The following is a 26510-nucleotide window of genomic DNA, read 5'->3' on the forward strand; positions in this document are numbered from 1 at the left end:
TAAATTGTCAAAGGATAAGAAATAGTCTTCCAAAACAGAGGGACATTCTGGAGCCCCCTGTAGTGCCTGACCCCACATGTTGCATCTGTGTATCGGAGGCAGTGTTACTGGTGGCCCTTGTGGCCCCGGACCCCCACTCCCCCCCTCCCCCTACCCCTCCCCCTACCCCTCCCCCTACCCCTCCCCCTACCCCTCCCCCTCCCCCTCCCCCTACCCCTCCCCCTACCCCTCCCCCTCCCCCTCCTCCTCTCCCTCCCCCCTCCCACCCACCGTCACACAAACTCCCTGATTCAGAACAAATGTGTGTGGATGATGTAACTTCACAACCAGTGGCAGCAGGTGGCCTTGATGCATGACCTGCATCCTTGGTCACTTCACACCCCTCCCCACAGGATACTGACAGCATGATCTTCCATTGGAACTGTAGCAGTTTTTTCACCACTTGGCTGACCTATCATGTATTTTGTGTGTTAACCCTGTTTTTTGCATCACCCTCCAGGAAACTTGTTTTGCAGCAGTGTGGACCCTTTGTGGATATCGAGACTGTTTTAAGAATTGCACTGACTTTGAAAGAATGTCGGGTGATGTTTTCACGTATGTTCTGGACTCTGTGTACAGCAAACATGTGCCAGTTGAGTGTGATACTAGAAGCTGTGGCTGTTAATGTGAAGACCTCTCTTGAATTTAGTACCTGTAATGTCTATCTCTCTCCCAATGATGAAGTGTCCCAAAACACTTCGTCTGCACTGTTTCCTCAGCTCCCCTCTGTCTTATTAATATTGGGTGACTTCTGTGACCACAACCCTTTGTGGGGTGGCATTATAACCACTTGCTATGGTAAAACTGTCAAAAACTTGCTCACAGAGGTCAAGCTTTGTTTCTTGAATACTGGTGTTCCTACAGACTTCAGTGTAGCATATGGGTCTTATTTGGCCATTGATTTTTATATTTGCAACCCAGGTATCCATCTATCCGTTGGAGTGTCCATGGTAAGCGTCACTTGCTTACGCGTCCACGCAGATGGGTTCTCTCAACAACTGATTGGGATGCATACACCACTGTTGTCTCCCTTCATACCTCACCATATGGAGTTGTTGATGTGATTGTCCAGAGCACAACTGCAGCTTTTCTATTGGAAGCTGACTCAGTGATCCTGTCTTCCATGGGATCCTCCATTGGAAGACAGTACCATGGTGGGCCCTCAAAGTGGATCCTCAAAATCGCCGTGGCCATTTAGAGATCACACATGGGCTCTGACACTATAAGCGACATCCATTGATGGAGCATGTCATTACCTTTAAAAGGCTCTGCCACCTCATAAAATTACAGAAACAAGAATGCTGGGAGCAAGTACATTGCTACCATTGGACCACATACCCCTCCTTCATGGGTTTGGGTGAAGATTAAACACCTCTGTGGACAGTGAGACCCCACAGCTGTACCTGGTAACCCTGTGAATGGTGATTTCTGCACTGATCTAGTGGATGATGCCAAATATTTTGCTTTTCAGTATGCACTAGTCTCTGCATCTGAGGTGTAACAGCCTGCATTTTGTCTTCCTTTACCAGTTTCTACATGTCACCTGGAACCTTATAATGCTCCACTCAGTGAGAGGGAGTGCCCTAGCCCTTTGCTCTTACACAGCTCAAAGGCCAGAGTGCATTCACAGCCAAATGCTCTCATACTTATCAGTGGACTGTCAGTGTCACATCCTTGCCATTTTCGGTGGTATCTGGAGTGAAGGTGAGCTGTCTCAATGGTGAGAAAGCATGATCACACCAGTACTCGCTGTGGCCGAGTGGTTCTAGGCACTTCAGTCTGGAACCACGCGGCTGCTACAGTCACAGGTTCGAATCCTGCCTCGGGCATGGATGTGTGTGATATCCTTAGGTTTACTTAGTTCTAAGCCTAGGGGACTGATGACCTCAGATGTTAAGTCCCATCATGCATAGAGCCATTTGAACCATTTTTGAACACCAGTACTGAAACTGGGTAAACACACCCTTGAGTTGGACAGTTGTCACCTATTTAGACTCACCACTGTTCTCTGCAAGTTGCTTCGACATGTAGTGAGCAGACAGCTGTGTTGGTACCTTGAGTCTTTGGGTATTTTCGCCAATGCTCTTCTTCTGCTGATGATTTGGTTTGTGTGGAGTCTGCTCTTCTGTCAGCTGTTGCCCAGAGTCAACATTTTAATCACTGTCTTCTTCTACTTGCATATGGTTTATGACACCACATCCTCATTACCCTCCATGAGTGGGGTCTCTGGGGCCAACTCCTGAATTTTGTCTGGAACTTCTTGTCTTGCCAAGCTTTCCAGGTTCAGTTTGGTGCTTCCCTCAGTATTCCCCATGTAGAAGAGAATGGGGCCCCACAGAGCTCTGTATTGCATTTGCTCCTTTTTCTGCTAGCTAGCAACAGTCTAGCTGCAGCTGTGGGGTCTACGGTGTTACCCTCCATGTATGCTGGTGGCTTTTGCATTACTATTGCTCCTCAGCTGTGGGTGTTGCTGAATGCCGACTGCAGGTTGTCATACAAAAGGCACAGGCCTGGGCTCTCACCTGTGGCATCTGGTTTTCTGCCATCAAGACATGTCATGCACTTCTGTCACCATCATACTGCCCATCTCCAACCTGAACTCTACCTCGATGATTGAATGCACAGTGTAGTGGAGTCGTACTGTTTTTTGGGATTGATCTTCAATGCCTGGTTAACATGTCTTCCCCATCTTTGCCAGCTTAAGCAGTCATGCTGATCACACCTTAATTCTCTTCGTTGTCTCAGTAATACCATCTGGGCTGCAGACCACTCTACACTTTTGTGGTTGTGCCAAGCTCTGATCATGTCGTGTTGACTGTGGCAGCCTGGAGTATGGCTCAGCACCACCTTCACCATTGCAGATCCTGTATCTGATACACCATAATCGGGTCTGACTTGCAACAGGTGCCTTTCAGATCAGCCTTGTTAACAGCCTACTCACAGAGGCTGGCATCCCTCCCCTACATACCAGGTACCAACAACTGCTGCTTAACTATGAAATACACATTTGCTACTACTCTGATAGCCAAACTACTGTCCCCTTTTTCCTGGTAGGGAGATCCGCCTCCCACAACAGAGGCCAAGGTTAGAACTCTCAATCACAGTTCAGATACAGAGTCTGTGCTCTGAAATCCATATTTTCCCACTGCCTCCTCTTTTTGGGGAGAAATGACGTGGTCCCTCATGGGGTGTAGCCCACCCTCACAAGGGAACCTCCCCATCGCACCCGCCTCAGATTTAGTTATAAGTTGGCACAGTGGATAGGCCTTGAAAAATTAAATGCACATCAATCGAGAAAACAGAAAGAAGTTGTGTGAAACTATGAAAAAAACATAAGCAAAATATATAAACTGAGTAGTCCATGCACAAGGTAGGCAACGTCAAGGAAAATATTAACTCGGGAGCGCCGTGGTCCCGTGGTTAGCATGAGCAGCTGCGGTACGGGAGGTCCTTGGTTCAAGTCTTCCCTAGAGTGAAAAGTTTTCTTTATTTTCGCAAAGTTATGATCTGTCCGTTCGTTCATTGATGTCTCTGTTCACTGTAATAAGTTTAGTGTCTGTGTTTTGCGACCGGACCGAAAAACCGTGCGATTAGTAGATGAAAGGATGTGCCTCTCCAATGGGAACAGAAAACATTTGATCGCATGGTCATAGGTCAATCGATTCCTCCACAGGAAAACACATCTGATATATTCTATACGACACTGGTGACAGTGTATGCGTCACATGACAGGAATATGTTGTCGAACCACCTAACTTTTACACTTGGTGAATGGGTAAAAAGATTCTTGTACCTTGCCCGATTTAGGTTTTCTTGTGGATGTGATAATCACTCCCAAAAAAGTGATGAAAACACATAAACTGCAACAAATGAATGCAACAGTTTAACAGTGGCACAGTTTTCCCTGTGCTTTTTCAAAACATGTTTCTAACGTTTTCAAATTTTTCCATGTGTAGACCGTCAAATCCTGCATATGTCCAAGCAAATCTGAACATGTCCTGGAATTTTGGAGAGCGAAGTTGATTATATGAAAAATTAAACTCTTCACTCGAGGGAAGACTTGAACAAAGGCCCTCTCGTTTCACAGCTGTTCACACTAACCACGGGACTACGGCGCTCCTAAGTTCATATTTTCCTTGATATTGCCTATCTTGTGCATGGACTACTGTTTGTATATTTTGCTTATTTTTTTCATAGTTCCACACAACTTTTTTCTGTTTTCTCGATTGATCTGTGTTCAGTTTTTCAAGGCCTATCCACTGTGCCAACTTATAACTAAATCTGGGGGGGGGGGGGGGGGGGGGGGGGGCGATGGGAAGGTTCTCTTGTCAGATCCTCCTCAACCTCTCCTTCAGACCGAAAAACTCAAGACCATACAGTTTTTTGCTGCCTGTTCATGGACTTCCTTGGCACATATCTGGGCTCAGATGTGGTGTACATTGATGACTCTATGGTTGACAGATGAACTGATTTTGCCTTCACACATGTAAGGTGCAGTGAACTGTGCTACCTGCTGAACAGATGCGATGTATACACTGCAGAATTGTTCAAGCACTCGGCCACCTTCATTCTTGCACGCCAAGTTGTTCTTAAGCCAGCAACAACTCTTCCAGTAGTCTCCAAGCTGTCAGCCAGTGCTACTCTTGGCATCCATTGTTTGTGACAATCGAGAATCTCCTGTATGACCTCCACCATGCTAGATGATTGGTTGCCTTTGTGTGAACATGCTGAACAGTTGACAAAGTTAGCTACCAGGATGCCAACTTGGGAGATGGGGGACCAGTACCGGACCTTTGGTTGAATACACCAATTGTTGTTGTTGGCATGCCCTGGTTTCTCCAAATAAATTAGGAACCACATCGGAGACCACAACCATTTGGCAGACTTCCCTTCATGCTTCTCACAGGGAATCTATTGTCCTCTCGCAGCTTTGCATTGGCAACACTTGGCTGACCTGTGGCCACATCTTCCAATGTGAGGATCCACTGCACTGTCAGTATATTGTCTTACAGTGACCCACATCCTACTGGACTGCTCTAATATGGCTGCCCTTAGGCTTGCTGACACACTATGTCTGGTGCTAGCACATGATGCCAAAACATCTGCTTTGGTTTTACGTTTTGCCCATGGAAGTGGTTTTTACTCCTCAGTCTGGTGTAGAACATGTTAGCCTCATCAGCTGCTTGAGGGAGTGGATGGGTGCCCTGTTGTTTGCTCTACCCGGGGGGCCACGGTTGCACTTGCTCAGTGGTGTGGCCTGGCTCCGGCCCATACAACCTTTTTAATTCTCTTATATCTACCATTGGTTGACAGACTCGTAGTCGTTGTTCTGTCCTGAAATTTTATCTTGTCGATGTAGCTAGTTTTCTTGCAGTAATGGAGGATATGGAAGCACCAGACAAATACAGATAGTATGTCTCCAGTCACATAATGTGTCTGGGGCATCCAGCTGCGTTCTGGACAGGGCAACTCTCCCACCCTCTTTCACTTTTACTGGCTTCTATTCCTTGGTTTTCTTGGTTCTCTGATACAATCAAGTCAATTGGAATTTGTCTTGTGTGTGTTTCCTCCCTGGGGACTATCCCATCATGACAAACTAAGGATTAAAGGACCAGTGACCTTGTAGTTTGGTCCCTTTAACCATATTAACACATCCATCCCTCCATTAATGGGCTAAAGCCCCACAATGTTCTTAGAGAATGGTTTTGTGTGTGTGTGTGTGTGTGTGTGTGTGTGTGTGTGTGTGTGTGTGTGTGTGTGTGTGTGTCGGCAGCATTGAAGGTTTTGAGAAAATCATTCTGTTGCACGTCACCCTGTAAAGTGTCATGTTCACTGTGTAATATATGTAAATGAATGCCCCAGGGGAAGGGGTGGTTTTATTTGTGCTATTTCTGCCACCTCTTGAAGCCTTTCATGTCAATTCTGAGTGACGGTATGTCTGAAATGTTTCCCTCGGCCACCTGTAAGAAAACCATATGATTCAGCATTAGGCATCATGGTTCTGCCTTCTATCGCAGAGATGTCAACAGAAATGGTGAGTTGTGGGTAAGGAGGGAGAGTATGATGACCTTCCCATCATATGACACAGCCACACGGAGTTGGGCTGAATTTTGGTGAAATTTGGTGTCAATATGACATCATTAACGCTTCTCAACAAATTGTTTGAAGCATTACTGTGCTCGAGGATGATGTCCCAGTGCACCATGCTTTTGTAACATGGTAGAGGAAGGCTGTAGGTACTTATGTGCCAAATTTGAAATGTCTGCATCACAATGAGGAAAAATAATGGAGTTCCTAAAAAGTGACTCTTTAATTCTTCCGTGTAGTATAGTTTTCTAGGCACTGTGTAGTAATTATTCGCACAGAATAGAAATTAATCATATTGGAACCATCTCAAGCAAATATTTAATTTTATCCGTCATGTTCATTCAACTTTTTGCTTGTTCAACTACTATCCCATAAACAAAGTATTTTCAAAAGCAGGATATAGCTTTAGGTGACAATGACATATTTTAAATTTAAATTTATGATTGTAATACTATCATCTCATTATTTTACTGCTCAGTTGAAGCTTTTTGATGCTTCTATTTATGTTTTGATCATTTAAAAGGAATTATGTTCAAACTTAAATCCCATATATATTACTTGCAGTGTGTATAAACATGAAAAATACAACAAAACCTTATTCAAGTGAGGAATATCTTAGAGAGAAAAAAGTAAATATCAATTTTTCTGCTTTGGTGAAGGCAACATTGAAATTTTCTGTGAAGACGATAAACTTCAAAGCTGCTGGACCAATTACTCCTCCTGACTGCTACAAATTTGACATTGAGGTTTGTGACAGTGTTCTATTTCTTTACAGTGTAGTTTGTCAGTAACTATTATTAATAATAGTGACAACATTGTAAATTTACAGTTCAAAAGGATTGTGTGAGGCACTTAACCATGATTCCAGTCTCGTACATTCCCACTGAAATGGCTGTTGTACATTTTATATAACTTCTGAATCATGGCAATCTGTTTCCTGCATTTTTCAGTATGAACCAGTAGTTTGTGTGATCAACTGTCTGTATCTCTCTCTCTCTGTTAAATTGGCACATCAGTTTTTGGCATAATAATGAGTGTCTTCCCAGACAACACTCAATTCCTTTGTAAGTACATGATAGTTGAACATTAGCCCCCAAGCCTTTCCAGTGCTACAGTCCATTTAGTGCTGCATGTTATAACACCTGTTGTTCTAAGTAACAATAATTATTAGCTGAAATTATCAAAAATTAAGTTTTTGATTTGCAGACGATTTAATGGGAACAGCAAGCTGCTGAATATCTCAGACACACATTTTCATCAAATAGTATTGCAGACTTGACTCCTTGAGTGATGTCTTTACCATCTTTACTTATGGAGCATCGACAATGGCTTTTGCTTTTCCACTGACAAAACTGTTCGTATTAATTTCTGGTGGCACAATTGGGTTTTTACACTGTCTTTACATCTTGGGCCTGTTGCTCTTCCGTTCATTGAAACTACGAAATTATTGGGGCTCAGGCTTGGTAGAAAACTTCCTTGGTCCACCAACATGTACTACCTGGCTGCTCGCTGTACGCTGTCTGCTGTTCGCCAATGTCCTATGTGTCCTCAGCGGTACTTCCGGGGGAGTGGATAAGACCACCCTCCTCTGTGTCTGTCTGTCCCTTGTCCATTCAAAACTAGGCTACAGGTGTTTTGTTTATGCATCTGCACAATAATCCCTCTTACGTTGTCTCAATATTATCCACAATTTTGGCATCCGTTTGGCCACTGGCACCTTTTACCCCAGCCTGTTATGAGTCTGCATGCTGAAGCTGCCATCATACCACTGTGACTTTCTGTTCGGCAGATATGAGTGCTGTTTGCCTTGCCTGGTCACCCATCCTATGCCTTCTGCTTTGATGACTCGTCTGACTGCCAATATGGGGCACGTCCCTCTTCTCTGTTACCTGCTGGAGCTTAACTTCACGCTACCTGCTACTTTCCCAATTGGTGTGAACCCTTCACCACCTTGGCTTCGCGCAGTGGCCCACACTCACCTTGACCTTCATTTGCTTCATGAAGTCCCTACTACAGCCTCACTCATCACTTTAACAACCTTCACACGGAGCTTCACGATAGTACCTTCATGTGCACTGATGGCTATGACTGACCGTGGTGTCGGGTGTGCCTTTGTTATTGGCATCGATGTTTTTCGGTATCTGCTGCCAGACTGCTGCTCAGTATTTATAGCAGAGCTCTGAACCCTGTATCAGGCGATGCACTACATCCGACAACACAGGCTTTTCAATTGCGTCATCTGCTCTGACTCTCAAAGTGCTCTTCAGGGACTCAGTGTGCTGTACATCTTCCATACCATAGTGCAATAGGTCCAGTAGAGCTGTCACTTGCTCACTCTTGATGTAGCCACTGTGATGTTTGTGGGTTTCTGGTCGCATTGGTCTGACAGGAAATGTGATTACTGACACTGGTACCAAGGCTGCAGTCCTCGTACCTTGGCAAGCTAGTTCTTACATTCCCTCTGATGATCTCTGTGTTGCCATCTGTCAGCAGGTGGTGTCACTTTGGCATCACCACTGGTCCTGCCTTCATGAGAACAAGCTCCAGGGAATTAAGCCTCTCCCATTGGCATGGACGACCTCCTCTCGGCCCACTCACCATGAGGAGATCATTTTAACTAGGTTTCATTTGGGCACTATCTTTTTAGCCATTGCCATTTGGTAAGTTGGGCTCCCCCTCCATTATGTGCTCATTGCCCTCAACCTTTGACAGTTCACCATTTCCTGATGGAATGCTCTTTTTTAACCACTTACTTTCTCATTTACGTTTGCCATCAGTTATTCGCCGTTGTAGCAAATGATGTGTGGGCTGTCAACCGCATGTCATATTTTATTTGTCATAGCAATATGGTGAATAACATTTAATCTTTAGTTCAAGACCTGTTTCTTGATGGTGTATTTTATGGACCTTTCTCCAAGTGACCGTTTTAGCTGTCTTTCCTTCCATTGATTGGGCGTAACATGTAGTCGTTTTTAACTTTTTTTTCCATAGTGTTCTACAGTTCTGTTATTTTTACAACCTAAAACAAAATAAAACAAAACAATTGAATAGCATCAGAGAAAGGAAGTAATTAAACAAAGTATTTAACTTCTGGGTGTTGAGTAATGAAGTCCTGGGTTTTTGCACATGAATTAATAACCTGACAACTATTTGCATTTGGTCTTATTTTTTCCAGTTGCACCAATTGCAGTGCCACTGGTCCTCAGTCATTGTAAACTCTGAACATACTTCAGTGACCACTATTTGGGTTGACAGTGGGAGATTGTGTGAGCAAGGATATTGGCTCAGTTGTCTGGACAATGAGAATGGTTCAAACCTCAACTTGAAAAAAGTCTGCACGTGGAGGTGTGCTACGTGCTGTAGTGTGGATGGCTCTTCAGGTAAAACAATTGCTACTGGGCAACCTCATTGGCATCTACTGGCTCCAGTTGTATGAGGATTACCCAGCCACGAAGGGCTCTGTCTGGGTGGACGTTTATTTCCATAGCTCCTTGTGGCAACAAAATGTTTTTCACTCTTTAATTTCAAACTCCTGGTGGAAACGTGTCATTACGAGTATCAACACTGTGCTAACAGTCATCTTAACAAAAAATGGAGAGTATTATGGAGTAAAGGAGACTTCACTGTATAATAGAAGTATTGAGTCATTGACAGCCACATAAAAAAGAATGAAAACTTGTTAGCATTCAGATAGCTACATTGTACTGGCTGAATACACTGGGCAAGTGGGTTTGGCTGAGGTGGTGTTGGGTAGGGTCGGTGGTGGTGGTGGTGGTGGTGGTGGTGGTGGTGGTGGGGTTCATGTGACAGGTGGGAAGCAGGAAGAGGGGTTTGGAATGGGTAGCTGGTAGTGTGGGAGGCAGATGATGTGTGGGATAGGAATGCAGGATGGGGAGGCAGCAGGTGTATGGGATGGGAATGTAGGAATGTCACACAGGCACTGAAGCTGGTGAGTTATGTGATTATGTGATGCACAATGACAATGATGTGAAGATGTTCATTGGGAGGAGGTGACAGGAGGGGAGGTGGGTGTATTGTTCATTAAAGGCTGTGGAAGCAGTGTGTTAGCAGAGACTGAGGCCGTGACAATTCTGGTAATGAAGGTTGTATTGCAAGATAACTCCTATTTGTATGGTACAGAAAAACTACTGCTGGGGGAAGCATCCAGATGGTACGGGTTGTGTGAAAAATCTAGGGGCTCAGTATTTATTTGCTGTGTACAGGCTTGACGACCCCAGGTTCCTGAGCTGGGGACTGGTAAGCACTGCCAGTCCTCTGTTACTGTATGCTCCAGGCATGCTTCAGCAACCACCATGCTGTCCTGCAGTGGAGTATCTTCAGTTTCGGAGAACGGGGTCCTTGGCTTCACCACCTGTATTACGAGGAAGGTACACACCTCTACAAAAAGCCCCTCAACCTCAAAATGTGCTACGGGCTGATGAGGTGAATGGCTGTTCAGGTAAAACCGTCTCTAGTGGGCAACCTCTGGGGCACCTGCACCTCCCCTCCCTCCCCTTTGGGGCACCTGCCCCCCACCCCTCCCCAGTTGCATAAGGCTTGCTTAGGCATCCAGAGCTCTGTCTGGTTCGACATTTGTTCCTCTAGCATCTCGTGGGATCCTTGTACAAGGTCTCGTCAAACAACTACTCGTGACGGGACAATTCTATCATCAGGTAGTGCCTACACCTACTCATCGAAGAGAGGTCGATTGGTCAGCCTTCCTGAGCAGTAGTCTCAGAACAATAGTAACAGGACACTAGTGTGCCATAACACTTTCATTGTAATTAAAAGAATGGGAGGAACCTTCGAGAAGGTCTCCCTGTTCTATATTCACAATGCATTGGACGGTATTGCTGGATCCTTAAAAACTGTTTAACGACTTTGTAATGAAACACTTCTAATTCAAACCAAGTATCTAAGCTTCTGGAATATAAAGACTGAGGTGATTATCCAGTCAAGGCTGAGTTGCATAACACCATTAATATCTGTAAAGGCACGGTTACCTGCTTCGATCTATCTGCCAACTCACACCGTGGTCAATAGGAGATCATGAAGTTGGATGATTCAAAGGGCAAATTTGTTGCGGTACACTTCACAGGCTATTTGTGAACAAAAGGATTGTGCACAGGAAGTGGAGGCGTGTATCACTTGAGAGCAAACAGGCTGCCAGAGTCCATACCCCGGTCTACCAACCACCTCAATGACCTGTACCTAGATGGAATGGCAACTGTCGCTTGGCAATCAGAGCCAGAGAACTGCTCTGTGGAACTTCAAACACCATTCAGCTACAGAAAACCTTCATGTCCTCAGAACTGTGAGAGCACATAAGAGGCGAGTGATAAAAGAATGGTAGAGGGCTTCCTGGTAGGAATTCACGGCTTCCATTAATAAGTCCACTTCCACTACTCAAGTTCAGGAATCAATACCATGGATTTCAGGCTAGAGCAGTGCATATCCCCATATGGCCTTGTCAAGAAATGGGGTCTTGGTGGATGTGCCTAAAGACATGGCTCAGATTATAGCTGAACAGTTTTTTGGTGTCACTGTGTCATCCAGACAAGGTGAGGAAGTCTACAACTTTACATTCTCCATGTGGTATGTGGAATAAGCTCTGTGGCTAGACACACTGTTCCAGGACCTGATGAGATTCATTATGCCATGCTGTTACTTGGGCCCTGAAGTAAAAGGATAGCTTCTATCCTGTTTCAATGGTGCGATGGCGTCTTTCCATCACAATGGCGGAAGAGCACCATCATTCCAGTGATCAAACAGGCTTGATGTATATAGTTACCGGCCCATCAGCCTCACAAACTTCGTTTGTAAGCTGCTGAAATGTATGGTGTGCCAGCGGTTGGATTGGGTCCTGGAGTCATGTGGCCTACTGGCTCGATGTCAGGGTGGCTTCCACCAGGGTTGCTCTACCACCGATAATCTTGTGTTACTCGATTCTGCCATGCGAATAGCCGCCGCATTTGTATGAGTGGGGTCTCTGGGACCCGCTCTCAATTTTTATCCAAAACTTCCTGTCGCTCCGTATTTTTCGTGTCCAAGTCTGTGCCTCCCATAGTTCCACCGCTGCCAGCCCCCCCCCCTCGCACCGCTGCCAGCCCCCCCCCCCCCTCGCACCGCTGCCAGCCCCCCCCCCCCCTCGCACCGCTGCCAGCCCCCCCCCCCTCGCACCGCTGCCAGCCCGCCCCCCCCTCGCACCGCTGCCAGCCCGCCCCCCCCTCGCACCGCTGCCAGCCCGCCCCCCCCTCGCACCGCTGCCAGCCCGCCCCCCCCTCGCACCGCTGCCAGCCCCCCCCCCCTCGCACCGCTGCCAGCCCCCCCCCCCTCGCACCGCTGCCAGCCCCCCCCCTCGCACCGCTGCCAGCCCCACCCCCTCGCACCGCTGCCAGCCCCCCCCCCTCGCACCGCTGCCAGCCCCCCCCCCTCGCACCGCTGCCAGCCCCCCCCCCCTCGAACCGCTGCCAGCCCCCCCCCCTCGCACCGCTGCCAGCCCCCCCCCCCTCGCACCGCTGCCAGCCCCCCCCCCTCGCACCGCTGCCAGCCCCCCCCCCCCTCGCACCGCTGCCAGCCCCCCCCCCCTCGCACCGCTGCCAGCCCCCCCCCTCGCACAGCTGCCAGCCCCCCCCCCTCGCACAGCTGCCAGCCCCCCCCCCTCGCACAGCTGCCAGCCCCCCCCCCCCTCGCACAGCTGCCAGCCCCCCCCCCCCCTCGCACAGCTGCCAGCCCCCCCCCCCCTCGCACAGCTGCCAGCTCCCCCCCCTCGCACAGCTGCCAGCCCCCCCCCCCTCGCACAGCTGCCAGCCCCCCCCCCCCCTCGCACCGCTGCCAGCCCCCCCCCCCCCTCGCACCGCTGCCAGCCCCCCCCCCCCTCGCACCGCTGCCCCCCCGCTGATAGTCGCCCATATCTTGGTGAGCTGTCCTCCTTTGGCTGCCCTGCAACAGACTCTTCAGTTAACGGACACATTGCCATTAATTTTAGCTGACAACTCCTCATCGTCTAATTTACTTTTACATTTATAAGTGACGGTGGGTTTTATAATTCTGTATAAGTTTTAGCATGCATGCTTTGTGTTCTACACTCTAATGCCTTTAGGGAGGATGTTTTAATGTGTCACAGAGTGGCTGGCTTTCCTTTTTATTCTCGTGGTCAGCCAGCCATCGTCATCTGCCCTCTTGTTTTTATTCCTCCTACCTCTTTCTTGCTTCTCTTTGTGATTTTCTTTTCCTGTTTCGTCCATAGTAGTGTTGGTTGTCCTCCTGTCATTCTTCTGGTTCTTCCTTTCCCCTGTTATTGTGCTGTGCGTATCCTTTTCTTTCCTTCTTCCCTTGTGCCTTGTGTACTTGTTTTACTGGGAACAAGGGACCTATAACCTCTGTTCGGTCCCCCCCCCCCCCTTTCCCCCTTTTCAAATAAATCAATCAACCAACTAACCAACCATGTACACGTCCATGGTGTACACCTAGGCCGCAGATTCTTTTGGACCTTTCACATGGTCCTAAAGACTCCGTTAACAGTGCTGCTCTCCGCTATCACTCCCTCTTGATTCTTGAAATGTACTGGGGCCATGAAGTGGTTTACACCAATGGCTGATGGTCACGTAGGATTTGCGTATGTTCATGGAGAACATATTGAACACCACTCCGTGTCAGATGGGTGCAGTGTTTTCACTGCAGTGCTGGTGGCCGTATCTTGTGATCTTGAGCGCATCTGCTCATGCCCTGGCAAGTCGGCTGCCGTTCTTTCCGCGAACCATACGCGACTGGAACAGAAAAGAGAGGTAATGACAGTGGCATGTAAAGTGCCCTCCGCCACAAACCGTTGGGGGGGCTTGCGGAGTATAAATGTAGATGTAGATGTAACTTCAAAAACTAGATTTACCACCAGTGTCTTTGAGCATATTATTTATGGCAGAATGAAGTTTGTGTCAACAAAAACTAGCTTTAAATGCAGCTCTTGTAGTTTTGCAATGTAATTCTTAATCATAAAATCTTTGCAGTTGTTCAGCCAAGTGGTAACGTTGTATTGTACAAATCTTTCAATGAGTTTTGTGCCCACCAGCTTCAGGCGAAGTGTTGGGATGTTGTGTTCTACATATTATGTGGTGCTGCATTCCCTCACCATCACCATTGCCATGGCCTTTGCTTCAGGAGATGTGATGGACCCACCCTTGGAAGAGATCAGTGGTCCAGCAGCTGTGTAGATATGCAGAACATTCCATCCCAACATGTTGCCTGAGGATAATGAGATAGAAACTCACTACAGCATTGCAACAAGATGACGCCAACACTTGGCTGATGGCCCGAGAAGATTTTATCATTTGAATATACCAGAAAGTCCACAATCACACATAGTTCTTAATTGATTCATGCAAATAACAGAACTATCTCTTGAACAAGCTGTAGCTAATCCTTTCCATCATTATCTTGCTGCATCATCACTGAGAGATGGTGTGTTGATTAACTATTGAAATGAGGAAAATATAATGGTAAGTTATAGTAGAGTTTAAAATAAAGCAGAAAGTCTTCAACGGATGAATTATTGTTAAAGTATTCATTCATTTCCTGAAAGGGGACGGAACTGGGTTTATGATGATGATGATGGCCAGTTCAAAGAGTTACTGATGAACGTTTTAATAAAATTGACACCTTTAGGTAAGTCATTAAACATCAAAAGTATATGTAAAACTCATGTTAAGTAGTACACTGTATTTGGAAATTATTGATGATGTCATTATAACCTGACTTATCTGTATGTAATGGTTGAAATATAAATTTTTCTGTTGTGTCCATTTACATGATTTGTTATTTAATCACAAATTTATTGTTTCAGGATTATAGTCTTGTTGAATTTTTTAAATGACACATTCACCATTGAGTGTATTATTGATTATAATTTTCACAATTGCAATTTCAACTTTAAAGTCGTTTGCAAGTGATTAAAATGCAACCGATATTAAACGGTAAAGTTAATCATTCCATATGCAAAAAGCACACGTTTTACACCACTTCTATGAAACAATCTGTAGTGATAATTGACAATATTGCTTATGTGCCCATAGCTGATGTAAACATTAGTAAGAAAGTAAATCTTGCAGAACTGGATAACTGGGAAAGTGAGAATGCTTTATTTTTCTATTTGTTTTATGGTATGTTCTTGTAATGAGGTATTGTATGCTGATGCTTTATACAGGTGAACGACTGCTGTGTTTTCAGTATGTCAGTATTTTTTGTCAGTTATCAATCCAGGCCCCCCATGAACCATGGACCTTGCCGTTGGTTGGGAGGCTTGCGTGCCTCGGCGATACAGATGGCCGTACCTTAGGTGCAACCACAACGGAGGGGTATCTGTTGAGAGGCCAGACAAACATATGGTTCCTGAAGAGGGGTAGCAGCCTTTTCAGTAGTTGCAGGGGCAACAGTCTGGATGATTGACTGATCTGGCCTTGCAACATTAACCAAAACGGCCTTGCTGTGCTGGTGCTGCAAACAGCTGAAAGCAAGGGGAAACTACAGCCGTAATTTTTCCCGAGGACATGCAGCTTTACTGTATGAATAAATGATGATGGCGTCCTCTTGGGTAAAATATTCTGGAGGTAAAATAGTCCCCCATTCGGATCTCCGGGCGAGCACTACTCAGGAGGACGTCGTTATCAGGGGAAAGAAAACTGGCGTTCTACGGATGGGAGCGTGGAATGTCAGATACCTTAATCGGGCAGGTAGGTTAGAATATTTAAAAAAGGAAATGGATAGGTTAAAGTTAGATATAGTGGGAATTAGTGAAGTTTGGTGGCAGGAGGAACAAGACTTCTGGTCAGGTGATTACAGGGTTATAAATACAAAATCAAATAGGGGTAATGCGGGAGTAGGTTTAATAATGAATAAAAAAATAGGTGTGCGGGTAAGCTACTACAAACAGCATAGTGAACGCATTATTGTGGCCAAGATAGACACAAAGCCCACACCTATTACAGTAGTACAAGTTTATATGCCAACTAGCTCTGCAGATGATGAAGAAATTGATGAAATGTATGATGAGATAAAAAAAATTATTCAGGTAGTGAAGGGAGATGAAAATTTAATAGTCATGGGTGACTGGAATTCGTCGGTAGGAAAAGGGAGAGAAGGAAACATAGTAGGTGAATATGGATTGGGGCTAAGAAATGAAAGAATTTTGCACAGAGCATAACTTAATCATAGCTAACACTTAGTTCAAGAATCATACAAGAAGGTTGTATACATGGAAGAAGCCTGGAGATACTACAAGGTATCAGATAGATTATATAATGGTAAGACTGAGATTGAGGTATCAGGTTTTAAATTGTAAGACATTTCCAGGGGCAGATGTGGACTCTGACCACAAACTATTGGTTATGACCTGTAGATTAAAACTGAAGAAACTGCAAAAAGGTGGGAATTTGATGACATGGGATCTGGATAAGCTGAAAGAACCAGTGGTTGTACAGAGTTTCAAGGAGAGCATAAGGGAACAATTGGCAAGAATGGCGGAAAGAAACAACAGTAGAAGAAGAATGGGTAGCTCTGAGGGATGAAGTAGTGAAGGCAGCAAAGGATAAAGTAGGTAAAAAGACGAGGGCTGCTAGAAATCCTTGGGTAACAGAAGAAATATTGAAATTAATTGATGAAAGGAGAAAATATAAAAATGCAGTGAATGAAGAAGGCAAAAAGGAATACAAACGTCTCAAAAATAAGATCGACAGGAAGTGAAGAATGGCTAAGCAGGGATGGCTAGAGGACAAATGTAAGGATGCAGAAGCTTATCTCACTAGGGGTAAGATACATACTGCCTACAGGAAAATTAAAGAGACCTTTGGAGAGAAGAGAACCACGTGTATGAATATCAAGAGCTCAGATGGAAACCCAGTTCGAAGCAAAGAAGGGAAGGCAGAAAGGTGGAAGGAGTATATAGAAGGTTTATACAAGGGCGATGTACTTGAGGACAATATTATGGAAATGGAAGAGGATGCAGATGAAGACGAAATGGGAGATAAGATACTGCGTGAAGAGTTTGACAGAGCACTGAAAGACCTGAGTTGAAACAAGGCCCCCGGAGTAGACAACATTCCATTGGAACTACTGACGGCCTTGGGAGAGCCAGTCCTGACAAAACTCTACCAACTGGTGAGCAAGATGTATGAGACAGGCGAAATACCCTCGGACTTCAAGAAGAATATAATAATTCCAATCCCAAAGAAAGCAGGTGCTGACAGATGTGAAAATTACCGAACAATCAGTTTAATAAGTCACGGCTGCAAAATACCAATGCGAATTCTTTACAGACGAATGGAAAAACTGGTAGATTCGGACCTCGGGGAGGATCAGTTTGGATTCCGTAGAAATGTTGGAACACGTGAGACAATACTGACCCTACAACTTATCTTAGAAGAAAGATTAAGAAAAGGCAAACCTACGTTTCTAGCATTTGTAGACTTAGAGAAAGTTTTTGACAATGTTGACTGGAATACTCTCTTTCAAATTCTGAAGGTGGCAGGGGTAAAATACAGGGAGCGAAAGGCTATTTACAATTTGTACAGAAACCAGATGGCAGTTATAAGAGTCAAGGGACATGAAAGGGAAGCAGTGGTTGGGAAGGGAGTGAACAGGGTTGTAGCCTCTCCCCAATGTTATTCAATCTGTATATTGAGCAAGCAGTAAAGGAAACAAAAGAAAAATTCCGAGTAGGTATTAAAATTCATGGAGAAGAAGTAAAAACTTTGAGGTTCGCCGATGACATTATAATTCTGTCAGAGACGGCAAAGGACTTGGAAGAACATTTGAACGGAATGGACAGTGTCTTGAAAGGAGGATATAAGATGAACATCAACAAAAGCAAAACGAGGATAATGGAATGTAGTTGAATTTAGTCAGGTGATGTTGAGGGTATTAGATTAGGAAATGAGACACTTGAAGTAGTAAAGGAGTTTTGCTATTTAGGAAGTAAAATAACTGGTGATGGTCGAAGTAGAGCGGATATAAAATGTGGACTGGCAATGGCTAGGAAAGAGTTTCTGAAGAAGAGAAATTTGTTAACATCGAATATACAGGGTGCTTCAAAAATGACCGGTATATTTGAAACGGCAATAAAAACTAAACGAGCAGCGATAGAATTCCACCGTTTGTTGCAATATGCTTGGGACGACAGTACATTTTCAGGCAGACAAAATTTCGAAATTACAGTAGTTACAATTGTCAACAACAGATGGCGCTGCGGTCTGGGAAACTCTATAGTACGATATTTTCCACATATCCACCATGCGTAGCAATAATATTGCGTAGTCTCTGAATGAAATTACCCGAAACCTTTGACAACGTGTCTGGCGGAATGGCTTCATATGCAGATGAGATGTACTGCTTCAGCTGTTAAATTGTTTCTAGTGTCCCCACAGAAAGAAGTCACAGGCGTTCATGTCTGGCGAATAGGGAGGCCAATCCACGCCGCCTCTTGTATGTTTCGGATAGCCCAAAGCAATCACACGATCATCGAAATATTCATTCAGGAAATTAAAGACGTCGGCCGTGCGATGTGGCCGGGCACCATCTTGCATAAACCACGAGGTGTTCGCAGTGTCGTCTAAGGCAGTTTGTACCGCCACAAATTCACGAAAAATGTCCAGATAGCGTGAGGCAGTAATCGTTTCAGATCTGAAAAATGGGCCATTGATTCCTTTGGAAGAAATGGCGGCCCAGACCAGTACTTTTTGAGGATGCAGGGACGATGGGACTGCAACATGGGGCTTTCCGGTTCCCCATATGCGCCAGTTCTGTTTATTGACGAAGCCGTCCAGGTAAAAATAAGCTTCGGCAGTAAACCAAATGCTGCCCACATGCATATCGCCGTCATCAATCCTGTGCACAATATCGTTAGTGAATGTCTCTTGTGCAGCAATGGTAGCGGCGCTGAGGGGTTGCCGCGTTTGAATTTTGTATGGATAGAGGTGTAAACTCTGGCGCATGAGACGATACGTGGACGTTGGCGTCATTTGGACCGTAGCTGCAACATGGCGAACGGAAACTTGAGGCCGCTGTTGGATCACCTGCTGCACTAGCTGCGCGTTGCCCTCTGTGGTTGCTGTATGCGGTCACCCTACCTTTCCAGCACGTTCATCCGTCACATTCCCAGTCCATTGAAATTTTTCAAACAGATCCTTTATTGTATCGGTTTTCGGTCACATTAAACCTCCATTGAAAACTTTGTCTTGTTGCAACAACACTGTGTTCTCGCGGTGGAATTCCAACACCAGAAAAATCCTCTGTTCTAAGGAATAAACCATGTTGTCCACAGCACACGCTTACAGCAGAAAGACGACATACAGAATGGCGCACCCACAGACTGCGTTGTCTTCTATATCTTTCACATCACTTTCAGCGCCGTCTGTTGTTGAAAATTGTAACCCCAAGCATATTGCAACAAACGGTGTATTTCTATCGCTGCTTGTTTAGTTTTTATTGCCGTTTCAAACATACCGGTCATTTTTGAAACACCCTGTAGATTTATGTATTGGGAAGTCGTTTCTGAAAGTATTTGTTTGGAGTTTAGCCATGTATGGAAGTGAAACATGGACGATAACTAGTTTGGACAAGAAGAGAATAGAAGCTTTCGAAATGTAGTGCTACAGAAGAATGCTGAAGATAAGGTGGATAGATCATGTAACTAATGAGGAGGTATTGAATTAGATTGGGGAGAAGAGAAGTTTGTGGCACAACTTGACTAGAAGAAGGGATCGGCTGGTAGGACATGTTTTGAGGAATCAAGGGATCACAAATTTGGCATCGGAGGGCAGCGTGGAGGGTAAAAATCGTAGAGGGAGACCAAGAGATGAATACACTAAACAGATTCAGAAAGATGTAGGGTGCAGTAGGTACTGGGAGATGAAGAAGCTTGCACAGGATAGAGTAGCATGGAGAGCTGCATCAAACCAATCTCAGGACTGAAGACGACAACAACAACAACAACAACAACAACAACAACAACATCAATCCAGGCCGTGCAGGGCAGCCTCGTGGTCTGAGGAGTCTTGTCACGGTCCACACGGCTCACGCCATCGGAGGTTCAAGTCCCTCCTTGGCCATGTGCATGTGTGTTTTGTCCACAGTGTAAGTTAGTTTAAGTAGTATGTAAGCCTAGGGACCGATGACCTAAGCAGTTTGGTTCCATAAGATCTTACCATAAATTTACAAAATTTTTATCAATCCAGATTATTTCATGGACATGCTATGAAATGCGTAAGCTTTTTGTGAAATGTTTAACTTCAATGTTTTGTTATTGGGTATAACTTAACTATTTTAAAATGAATTAAGTCAAAACTGCAATTGTGGGAATTATATCGTCTAGTACAGTTGCTGGTGAAAGTGATGTCATTTAAATTATAGTTTAATGTTCTTTTAAGAAACTGTTTCCTCCATTGAAAAAGTTTTTGCATAATACAAGTTATAGAAGTATCATGGTTTTTCCCACAATATGGTTCTCCTTCAGGGTTTGTTTTCTGCTTTTTCTTGATGTTGTAGATAGACTTCGATAATAGAGATCATGATGGTCAAATGCTTTTGTCACTGGATGCTGATGCTGTCAGATTATCATGCAAGGGCGATGTGGAATATATAGGTGAGTCAAGATTTAAACTTCCATAATTCATAGTTTTGAAAATAAGCAGTGTCTCTCTCTCTCTCTCTCTCTCTCTCTCTCTCTCTCTCTCTCTCTCTCTCTCTCTCTCTCTCTCTCACACACACACACACACACACACACACACACACACACACACACATATATATATAACAATGATAGGTTTGAGAGAGCAGAGGAGTATCCATTACTTCATCACACCGTTGATTATTTCGGTTTTTACACTTAATGCGTCACTTCACTTTCCAGTAAGCTCCTATTATTACTATGCTGTTGGATAACAGTGTGCCTGTTTTATTAACCTTAGAATAAAGAAAAGCAAAGAATTAATAACTTTATTCACAAGAAAATTCTTAAGGCAAATCTGGTGATTGTTTGGAAGGTATTGACATGTCCAACAATAATTGTTACCAAACATAATGTGTACTGTGAAGGTGTTTGTGAGCGTTTCAAAAGGCACAGGCTGCATGTAGATAAATTCGCATACTGTAGTAAACAGAAAACAACGAAGAATATAGTATGTTCTACTGCAACCTTGAATGTGATTCTTACTGACATTTTGTCTAAATTATTGTGCATTTATCTTTTACAAACAAGGAAAAGAATATTGTTTGATCTAAGAAATTACAGCCTCTGTAGAGACTGGCAAAAGAACATTTGCAGAAATGTGGTAGAAGTGGAAATATTACATGTTAGAAAATGACTTTTGTTTATCCCTGGTGTATTAGAAGACCTTCAATTAAGTTTGAAACAGTTATGAAGTTTGTACACTTCATTTCTGCCCATGAATCAAACCCTGGTTTCTTGCATAGGATGGTAGAAGGGCTGTGGCTGTGGTAAAATGAACAGCTATGTTTTATGGTAATGTCCTGTAGTTGTATTGCAAGGACCAGGAAGCAGACATAAAGGGATGATTATGGAAGAATTTGGTTGAGCTTCCATCTGATTTACTTTCTGGAAAAAGTGTCATGTGACTGTATTTAGTATAGGTTAAGCGTACAATAATGACCACATCAATGACGAGAAAAATCGGAGAACCAGAAAGAAATCGTATAGCTCTAAGCTCGCTTAGTCCTGTTATAGAATATAGGAGCCAGGCACTATGTGAGCTCCTTATAAATAATAAATTCGATGATAAAGAAAATCGTTATGCAAGAGCATACAGAGCACATAGCAATTTATGTCAAGTTGTAGCCACCCATCTTATTATCTACCAAGAAATAAAGTTTGTTTATTTTGTGGGAGAAAGGGGGGGGGGGGGGGTATTAGTAGTGTAGATGTATACATTTCTCCCAGTGATAAACCACTTAGTTGATACCATTATTGTTGAATGTTTGTCTATGTTGGTGGAGTCACAACCTCACCTCTGATTGCACTGCTTCATCACTACTGAAAGTGAAGTGTTCTTTAAGTTTTGGAAACAGCTGAAAATAGGATAGCCCAAGTCAAGACTGTATGAAGGGTGATGAATAATGGGTGAATACAACAGTATTACCCCCAGGGGGCTCACTGCTCTTCACCAGACTCGTGTTTGGCTACCACGGGGCCCCAACCATTGCAGCATCTTTTCCCTTCCATGCTGCATGTCTATCCTCTTGCAGTTCTTCCTTCCCTCCCTTGGGGAAAACGTCTGGACAATTTTTGTAAATGTATTCTGCATTTCTGTAGTCAGTATCAGAATACTTTCCACTGTTTTTCAGTCCTTCTTTATTTCTTATTCACCTTCTCCTATCCTTCCTCTGCTTTGGCATCCTCTTTTTCTTCTTCTTCCCTGTGCACTCCTGAAGGTCGGCCCATACGTGTGATGCGTAACAGGTGATGGGGTATCACATAATTCCCAGCCCCACGTCAACAGGTGGCGTTCGCACATACCCCCTGGTACAAGCCAGGCCCAGGGAGGAGTGATTGCTTGAGCTGCTACCTTCCCAAATTGCCAATTAGTCCCTCTCTCATGTGTTTGGGAGTTGTGACCTGATGTGTGAACAATCACCTAAAGCAGTGAGCCCCTTCCTGAAAGGCGGACCCCAGTTAAGAGTGCATCGTCGGAGACACTGGCAATCGTGGGGGATTTTCTCACAATGAGCCAGTCATCTTCACAGTCAGTGGCTATGAAACATAAATGGAAGGAGATTAACATTTCAAAGACCCTCCCTGCTGCACCAAGGTTCCTCGTGACTTCAAGTACTGAAGACAGTCAGTCCTTCGCTATGGTAAATCCGTTTATTATTCAGAAAGGTGTTGATGCAGTTGCTGGCCCTGTGAAATCCTGCTTTCTTTTATGCTATGGCACTTTGCTTTTGGAGATTACTTCTGATTCTCAAGCACAACTGTTTGCAGGTTCACTCCTTCGTGGCTGTCCTATTCATTACTTTTGATTTTCAAGCACAACTGTATGCAGGTTCACTCCTCTGTGGCTGTCCTATTCGTGTCAAGGCCCATCGAATGCTGAATTCTTCCTGTGGTTTCATTTACACTAGGCTGCCTGATAGTCTGACTGAGGCAGAAATCCAAACATACCTCTCTGATCAGGGTGTCATTGCCATCCATCGGGTGATGAAAAAGTACACTACTGGCCTTTAAAATTGCTACACCACGAATATGACGTGCTGCAGATGCGAAATTTAACTGACAGGAAGAAGATATTGTGATATGCAAATGATTAGCTTTTCACAGCATTCACACAAGGTTGGCACTGGTGGCATCACCTACAACTTGCTGACATGAGGAAAGTTTCCAACTTATTTCTCATACACAAACTGCAGCTGACCGGTGAAATGTTGTTGTGATGCCTCATGTGAGGAGGAGAAATGCATACCATCACGTTCCCGACTTTGATAAAGGTCAGATTGTAGCCTATTGCAATTGCGGTTTATCGGATCGCGACATTGTTGCTCTCGTTGGTCGAGATCCAATGACTGTTAGCAGAATATGGAATTGGTGGGTTCAGGAGGGTATTACGGAACGTCATGCTGGATCCCAATGGCCTCGTATCCCTAGCAGTCGAGATGACAGGCATCTTATCCGCATGACTGTAACGGATCGTGCAGCCACGTTTCGATACCTGAGGCAACAGATGGGGACGTTTGCAAGACGACGACAATGTGCACGAACAGTTCGACAATGTTTGCAGCAGCATGAACTATCAGCTCAGAGACCATGGATGCGATTACCCTTGACGCTGCATCAGACAGGAGCGCCTGCGATGGTGTACTCAATGACAGACCTGGGTGCACGAATGGCAAAACGTTATTTTGTCCTGTCGACACACAGCCAAATGTGTAACCCTGTGGTAGGGATGCTCACAAGGGTGGTGGTCCGCCTCCTCCTCTGTGCTGAATCAACTGCAATGGTGACCATGCCGCCGCCTCCCACAATTGTCCCATGTGTATCAATGATCAGGTTGTCCAGGAGATCCAGGTGAAAGAAAAAGTGCCTTACCCTGTCACTCTCAAGTTGCTTGCCAGTCGGAAGCTGTACATTCTACCATTTGGCACATACAGTACTGTTCTTGCTACATCTCGCTCAATGAAGGATAGGACCACGCAGACATGCAACCTCAAATCCAGCACTGCAGTTGTGAAATTGCCCAGTGTCATGGTAGCATCACTGTCTCCTCATCCAGCTGTGCAACAAGCCACCAGACCTTCGCCTTAAGGGGCGATATCACCAGCTACACAATTGGCAGGCGGGAAAAGACAGATGGAATACTCCCGTGAAGACTTTGTATGTCCCTCCAGCCAACCAACATCAGAGTCTTCCTATGTGAACCAAAAAGGCTTGAAGAAGTCAAACGGAGGCAAATGGTCATCCCCTTTTCCAACTTGGAGATTCTTTTTGATGCTGTCACCACATGATACCCTCACCCGTCCAACCTTTGTGTCACCGGTGCACACCACCAACTGCTTTTCAGCCTGGACTTTGCAGGCCAATAGCAGATGAATGCCGACGCTTCTTTAGACCTCACAGAGCAGGATCCTCCTGCCTCTGTGCCCTCTAGCAGCGAGTCTTCAAAGGCTGGCACTCGACAGCTGCCGAGGTGACAGCCCATCATTTTTTCCTCATCATGACTCTCCTCCAATGGAATGTTTGCAGCCATTGGTCCAACAGAGGATTTACAGCTTCTCTTATTATTGCAGCATCCACTTGTTTTCTGCCTTCAGGAAACAAAATAGTTTCCTTATAACTGCTTTGAGCTCTTGCATTTCTTCCCCGTTCATTTTGAGATCCTCCCCCTCGAGGATGGAATTCCACCTCATGGGGGAGTTGTGCTGCTCATACGGGATGATTTTCATACTAAACCCACCTTCCTGACTACCCACTTTCAAGCTGTTGCAGTTTTCCTTTTCCTTCCTCACTTTACCTTTTCCCTTTGTCTTTACAGCCCTCCGTCATTCAGTGTAAGCAGGGCAGACTTCCTCTAGCTTATTGGGCAGCTACCTCACGCCTTTCTACTGCTTGGTGACTTTAATGCACACCATTCCCTTTGGGGTTCTCCCAGAACCTCTCTGAGAGGTGCCCTCTTGGCTGACCTTCTCAATCAGCTTGACCTCATCTGCCTTAACATGGGAGCTCCCACATTCTTTTCAGACTGCACCCATGCCTTTCGCCATTTGAACCTATCCTTCTACACTGCCTAGGTTGCTCATAGCCTCAAGTGGTCCAGTCTCTCTGACACATACTCGAGCGACCATTTCCCGTGTGCTATCCATTTGCTGACTTTTACTCCACATACGTGCATACCCAAATGGCAGCTTTCTAAGGCCGACTGCTGGAGGCTTTACTCCTCTCTGGCATCCTTTGATGAACATCATTTCCCTAGTTGTGATGACCAGGTAGAATATCTTACAAACTTTATCGTTACCACCAGAGAATGTTTCATTCGTCGCACTACTCCTTCACCACGCCATGCACCGGTCCCTTAGTCAACTGAGTGCAGTCCATCTGTATTTAGTGATGGGATAACTTTGGTGATACTAATGGAAAACTGTACAGCTTGCTTTTGGTGATTAAGGTAAATGTGCCAAGATCACATCCCTACTTACAGTATTGCAAATATTTACTGTTTTTTCTGTGCTGGATGCCACTGGTTCAAATTTGACCACCCTGACGTATTTTTTATTTAGTATTTATCAGTTCTGGAAGTTTCTCAAAAATTCTTATGTTGGTAACCTCTACTACTATATAAAGACAAGACGACATTTAACCTGTTACCAAAAATCCCAAAGGTCTTGAACAATTTACTTCCAATTTTTTACACAGTACTCTGAGAAATATTGACAGACATAGACTGTATATTCTTTTAAATAATTTACAGGTTTTCTGTTAAAACCAAGTGTGAGAAAGAAAATGCTGTACTGTGCTGTTAAAATATGTACTTAAGTTTTCTTTACCGCCATCAGTTTTAACTACAGTAGTAGCACATTTAAACCACTAGACAAATTTTTTCCCTATAATTATATTCTTTCCCCTTGTATATAATTTTAAACAAAAACTGTGTACGCGACACTATGCTGTTTCTTCTTCTTCCTTGCAGTCAGTTTTAACAAAAAGCAGGAAAGTTGTATTTACTGACTTATAATTAAAACAATACTGCAGAACCTAAATCACTCATGACTGCATAATCCTACCTGTTCACAGATTAAAACACAATGAAATACTGTCATTGAAGCTTCTATTCTTGCAGCTCGAGCAACTGGAAAAGGGCTCTCTTACACCTCACATACCAATGATCCCAACT

At 44.7% G+C, this 26510-nt stretch overlaps 1 protein-coding gene across 2 annotated transcripts in view; it reads left to right on the top strand.

The window, feature by feature from the left end:
• LOC126299306 (mucolipin-3-like) overlaps nucleotides 1-26510 on the top strand; it is a 180953-nt gene that overhangs the window by 77031 nt on the left and 77412 nt on the right. For both annotated transcript variants that reach the window (XM_049991107.1, XM_049991106.1), the window contains 2 exons: nucleotides 6691-6872; nucleotides 20659-20755. In XM_049991107.1, the coding sequence (XP_049847064.1) occupies nucleotides 6691-6872; nucleotides 20659-20755 (279 nt within the window). The remainder of the gene's footprint in view (nucleotides 1-6690; nucleotides 6873-20658; nucleotides 20756-26510) is intronic.

The sequence above is a fragment of the Schistocerca gregaria genome, chromosome X, assembly GCF_023897955.1.
Source record: "Schistocerca gregaria isolate iqSchGreg1 chromosome X, iqSchGreg1.2, whole genome shotgun sequence".
NCBI lineage: Eukaryota > Metazoa > Arthropoda > Insecta > Orthoptera > Acrididae > Schistocerca > Schistocerca gregaria.